The 6,000-nt window shown below is 41.7% G+C and overlaps 1 protein-coding gene across 1 annotated transcript in view; it reads left to right on the top strand.

The window, feature by feature from the left end:
* Positions 1-997, top strand: part of EFR3A (EFR3 homolog A) — a 111,737-nt gene extending 110,740 nt beyond the window's left edge. The window contains exon 23 of the mRNA XM_042780910.1: positions 892-997. Coding sequence (XP_042636844.1) covers positions 892-997 — 106 coding nt within the window. The remainder of the gene's footprint in view (positions 1-891) is intronic.
* Positions 998-6,000: the final 5,003 nt, after the last annotated feature.

The following is a 6,000-nucleotide window of genomic DNA, read 5'->3' as shown; positions in this document are numbered from 1 at the left end:
AAGAGGTAACTATGGGGAGGAAGTGAGAGGGGAGCTGTTGCATTGTGGTAAACTGTGGTCAGTGACATGAGACAAAGTATATGTGAACTGCTGTGTGGAGAGTGAATTTGCTCTGTAAATCTTCACCCAAATCACAATAAAAAAAAATACTACATTAAAAAAAAAGAGAGAGACCACAAGATCTTTCATTAACTGGGAAGGTGTGATCCAGAGAAATAAAGAACTCAACCTCAAAAAAAAAAAAGTTCGATTATACCCAGTATTTATAAGTGTGTAAGAATGCACTCAAATGCTGGAAACATAAATTCTGGTAGTGTGTGTACCAAGGTCAGAACTGACTGCATTGATCCAGAAATTGTACCTGTAAAACTGGATAAACGAAGGAGACAGTCTGTCAGGATAAAATTGCAGGTACGCGGATGGTCTCGTCAGCATCATTTGTTGTCATGAAAAGTGAGAATGCCCCTGCACTTGTCCACTGGATCAAATCACTGGGGAGGAGGAAGTCACTTACGCTACTTCCCTACATTGAAATCCCATGCTGGCATCCACAGGGACAGTACAAGTCTGTACTGAGCATGTATTTTACCAGTGAAGCAGAGCAGCTTACCAGAACGGGTACAGTGTGTGCATGTATTCATATCCATACGGATGGCCGTGCTCATACACTGTATGTATACGTACAGTCCAGGGGAACTGTCTGTCTGAGACTTGGAAACAGCTTGGCCTATTTATGTGTGACTGCTTTGATCAGTCTTCCATGCAGCTTTGTGTGTGATCACTGCAATTAGAGGATCTTTCCTTGCTGTTTGCAGGTAGTAGGTAGGATGCTCTGTGAATTGATCAGCTTTTCAGTGCACCTGCTGAGAGTGTTTTCTTGTTCTTTTGCAGCCCTCCACCAAGTCCCTCAGGAACACTGACCATTACTTCTGGGCATGCCCAATACCAGTCGGTCCCAGTCTATGAGATGAAGTTTCCAGATCTGTGTGTGTATTGAGTGGCTCGTGAAGACCTCAGTGTAGTATTGTAAAGCCTGAAAATTAAGGCCAAGCTGAGTTTCAGGGTTTATTTAACGCATATTAACATATTCTTGAAAATAATGATGGCATCTACCTGAGGAATGCTCTGCATTTCTGCTAGAAATTCTGGAACTATCTGTTGCTTAGAGTACTTCTGAAGATAGATTAGGTCATATTAATTTCTTTTGAGGTTCCAGTTGGTTTTTAAAGTTGGACATATATTGGTCTTTCATTGTCTCATTGTTAAATAATATATTTTAAACTTTTCACAAACATGTAATTTTAAAAAAAAAAGTAAGCCTTCAGAGGATTAAAAATTTGTGAAGTGAGTACTGTGTGTCTTAAATGTCTGCACAACTGCTTAGACATAGAGTTGCTTTTTGGTCACCTGCAGAAGCAAGTGCGTACAAGTGCCCTGCTAATCCCAGGGCTGCAGGACACATGTGTGGCTTTTGTCCCCGCGCTGCAGCCAGGTCATAAGCCTCCCTCTGTGTGTTTACTGTAAGAATACGTGGTAGGAATTCCTTGACTCGTTACGGTATTAAGACCGTAGTATTAATAGTATTCCTACAGTATGACCCTAGAAGCCGCTACACTTTAGAGCATTTGGGTCTTGTAAAACCGTTACCTGCCGAGCATTTGACCGTTCTACGTGAGGGGCTTAGCGCTCACTCTTAGAGTACCGAGCTGTGCAATATTTTTTACATCATGAGATACTAGTTTACAGGCTATGCTTTAAAATTATAGTCGTATTTTGCTGTGGCTTCATTAAGTAAATGAGATATATATTTAGTATAGAAAAGAAAAAGACATTTTGAACAGCTACTCATTCACCTGTAAAAAGAGTCTGCTCATACCTGTTTTCACTAAGAGCACATTAGTTTACATTTTACCATTGGGTGTTGTTTTAAATCCTTATAGTGAAAAACTTCCCCAAGTGGATTTTTCATTTGTAAGATTTAATGGTAACTTGTACGCATCTCTGTTCAGGGTTAGTTCTGTGGCATTTGAGGAGTGCCTATGGGTTTAGCGGTTATGTTTGCTAAGGACCATTTCAGTTCAGCTTCGGCTGATGGAAGCTACAGATAATGTGTACGTTTTACACAGGCGTTGACCCACCTATAGTGTTTTCTTAAGAGTACATACATGTAGGTGAATTCCATGGCCCAGGAGAAATGAACTTTTTCAACTCATAAAATTCTCAAGAATTTTTATAAAGTCACCTGTCTATAATCCTGCCTTTTCAAATTAGATTTCTTTTTACATAAAACAGTTATAAACATAAAACAAATTCTAGCTAAAAACCGATTCTATTTTTGGCTTTTATTTTTGTTTGGAAAATTACATTGAAGAGTAGGAGGTTATAACCTGCACTTAGGATGATTTGATGATTTAGGGGAAACAAAAATGGGAGAAGGTGATAATACTCGACGGTTTTTGAATATTTAAACCAAAGGACCCTGTTCTCTTGAAACATCTTGAAGGACAGTCTAGTCACCTAAGTCCATAAAATGAGGCTGACATCTCCTGGATGACTCATTAAGTGTAACTCAGCAGGATCTCACCACCTGCAGGCTGAAGAGCCTAGTGCGGCCATCATGAAACGTCACCTCCTGGTCACGTAAAAGGTTTCCCCAATTTGTAGGCCAAGTTTAACTTTAATTTTTTTTCTTTTTTTCTTCTGTGTTTTTAAAGAAGGATATTCATTTTTGACTGTTAATTGTTTGAAAAATCTGAGCAGGGGGACGTGCACAAAGAATCATCATCCACTTGGATGTCATTTTATAGATTAACACTGTGTGCTTTTGTATGGAAATAATGTAGTTTACTAGCATAAGAAGAGAAAATAGCTATCATCTGCACTCACGCAAACACAAACGTCGCTGTATGGAATTCCATGTTTCTCTCAGATTTAAAAGACCATGTAATGCCCATAAACGAAAACCATTATATTGTAGTCACTGTTGGTCACACTGTTCTCCTGGTTTGTTTGTAAACTGTTGATTTGAGGGTTTTTTGGGGGGGAGGTTGGGAGGAAGGTAGGTTGGTTTGCTTTCATTCACAGTAGACTTCACTATATCCTTGCTTACGGAACTGGTCTTGTTAACAGTGATTCCTGAGGAATGGGTCTTGTGTTTGTCTTCCTCCTTATGTGGATACAGGAGATTCTGCAGGTAATGGGTATGCATACTGTATCGTACTCTGTTTGGATTTTGGAAGTTTTAAACTTGGATTTGTTGAAGTTCACTGTATTGCTTTATTTTTTTCACAGCTATTTAAAACTCTTAATAAACTATTCATTATTCTCTTTTTTGCTGTATACAGTTGTGTATGTCATTTACTTTTTCCTTGGTATTGGATAGTTAACATTTAAATATTCCTACTTTCTGTGTTGTGTGTGAGTCCTTATACAGAGTTTCATTGTCATTGGAGTTGATCTGAACACACAGGTCTATACTTCCTTAATACTTCAGACCTCACTGTCTCTTAGAATAGTACTACTACATTGTGCCAGCAAACTTCCTCCTCCCCAAAATACTGCTCCTTTGCCATCTGAAAATGGAACTAATTTGCCTTATGCATGCTGATACATCTAGTGTTGTGGATTGAATGGTATTTCCCCAAATGTGTGTCAGCTTGGCTGGGCCGTGGTTCCCAGTATTGTGCACTTCTCCTCCATTTTGTGATGTGTTGTAAATCCTACCCTCCATGTGTTAATGAGGCAGGGTCAGTGTGAGTATGTCTTGAGTGACAGCCTTACAGACAGGTGAGACTTAAGTAATGCCCTTGCTCAAGTCACACCTTTATCATTCAAGAGATAAAAGGAGAAAGAACCAACAGGGAACAGAGGGACCTCACTCCTACCAAGAACACATCTTTGGCCTGGGGTCCCTGTGCTGAGAATCTCCTAGACCCAGGAGAAGATTGATGCCAAGACACATGAAAATCTCCAAGGAACGCTGGGCCCACAGATGTTGAAAGAGGACAGGGACTTTCCCCCAGAGCTTGCACCCTGAATTTGGACCTCCAGCCTCCTGTCACTGAGGAACAATCGTGTATCTATTTGAAATGAAAGTGAATATTTATTGAGAGCCAAGGCAGCTTGAGCCAGGGACACACTGTATCTCACAAAGTGAAAACCAGAGCTCCACTGGGCTGTAGTCACAAATAATTTTATACAGTAAAACTAGGAATGTTAGGGTGCAGTATTCTGATTGGTTGCTAAGCATTTAGGGAAGTGAGAGGACATCTGGAAGTGCAGCTTTTTTGTGATTGGCTCATAGAGGAGATCTGGAGTTACTAGATTGACTTGCAAGAAATTTCTTTCTGGGACCACAGAGATCAGATACGCCATTTGTAGTAAGGCTCCTTGGGAACAAGTTACCAACATTCTTGATTGCAAAGAAAACCATTTCCTTAGATACAAGATGAAGTCAGTACCAAGGTTAACTGTCGCTAAGACAAAAGCAGAAGTTACGATCTAGAATTGGGGCCCAAGCCTGAAGCAACCATTTCAGATATGCCAGGCACCTGAAGTTTTAAAAGCCCCTGCACATTCCTAGGGAGCTCTGGTGGTGTAGTGCCTAAGGCATTTGACTGCTAACCAGAAGGCTTGCAGTTCAAACCCACCAGCCACTACCCAGAAGGAAGATTGGACAATCTACTTCCATAGTGATACTGCCTAGGAAACCCAATGAGGGGTCGCTATGAGTTGGATCTGACTTGATGGCAAGGAGTTTGGTTTTGGTTTGGTTTACACATTCCTAAACTGAGGAAATAAATGTCTGTTTGTTAACATCGTGCACTTGTGTTATTTCTGTTACAGCAGCACTAAATAAGTAAGACATGCAGTAAATGTAATGAAGTAAGTTTTTTTTTAATGTAAATTCACTGTGCAGTTCATATGAGAGCGATAAAAAATTTAATTATTGGTGGTGGTGGTGTTATGTGCCGTCGAGTCAAACCCGACTCATAGCGACCCCTCCTTGGGTTTCCGAGGCAGTATCACTACGGAAGTAGGAATGCCCAACCTTCCTTCCGAAGAGTGGCTGGTGGGTTTGAACCGCCAGCCGTCTGGTTAGCAGGCAAGTGTCTATAGCTACATTTTTTTAAGCCACGCTGGTGGCGTAGTGGGTAAGGCATTTGGCTGCTAACTAGAAGGTTGGCGGCTCAGACTCACCAGCTGCTCTGCAGGAGGAGGAGGAGGCAGTCTACTTCCATAATGATTTACGGCCTTGGAAACCCAATGGGTCACTGTGAGTCAGAATCAGCTTGATGGTGGTGGGTTTGGTTTAACTATGTTTTTAAAATGGCTACCGTAACATTTATTGAATTACTCCATATTTGCATTAGTTAAAAATGAAGTGCTTTAGTGACAATGACGTTGCCAAGTGGATTCATTGCCACATGCATTGTCGGAACCATAAGTGACAGCCATGATGACACAGCTAAGGAAGGGCCCACCGTGTGTGTGTGACACAGTGCACTTGTCATCTCACCATCCATCTGAACAATGACATTTTTGACTTGACATCCACTTTCTTGCTTTAGAAATTACACAAAGCTGCTTTAAACAAGTACCACCCCCAGTTGCCGCCAAATTGATTCCAACACGTGAAGGGCCTGTGTATCTCAGAGTAGAACTGTTGTCTGTGGGGTGTTCAGTGGCCGTGATCTTTCCAAAGATCTGTCTTCCGAGGCACCTCTGGGTGCATTTGAACTGGCAGCCTTTTGGTTAGTAGCTGAGCGCTTAAGCATCTGTATCCGGGAATTCCTTATTAAGTAGCTGTATTCCCCTGTGCTGCCCTGGTTTGATTATTCTTCCACGTGACAGCTGCACATCCCAGGTGGTGGGGTTCAGGGATTCCCCTCACCAGGCAGTGTAGCCGAGCATTGAGGAGCACCAGCTCGGGTCAAATCCAGTCCCACCAATTCCTGCATCGGGGCCCTAGGCAGGGACTGAATGTCGTTGAGCCTCACC

Source organism: Orycteropus afer, unplaced genomic scaffold (genome assembly GCF_000298275.1).
Source record: "Orycteropus afer afer isolate SDZICR_OR568_19922 unplaced genomic scaffold, OryAfe1.0 scaffold00069, whole genome shotgun sequence".
NCBI classification, from domain to species: Eukaryota; Metazoa; Chordata; class Mammalia; order Tubulidentata; family Orycteropodidae; genus Orycteropus; species Orycteropus afer.
This window is presented reverse-complemented; position numbering and strand designations above follow the sequence as displayed.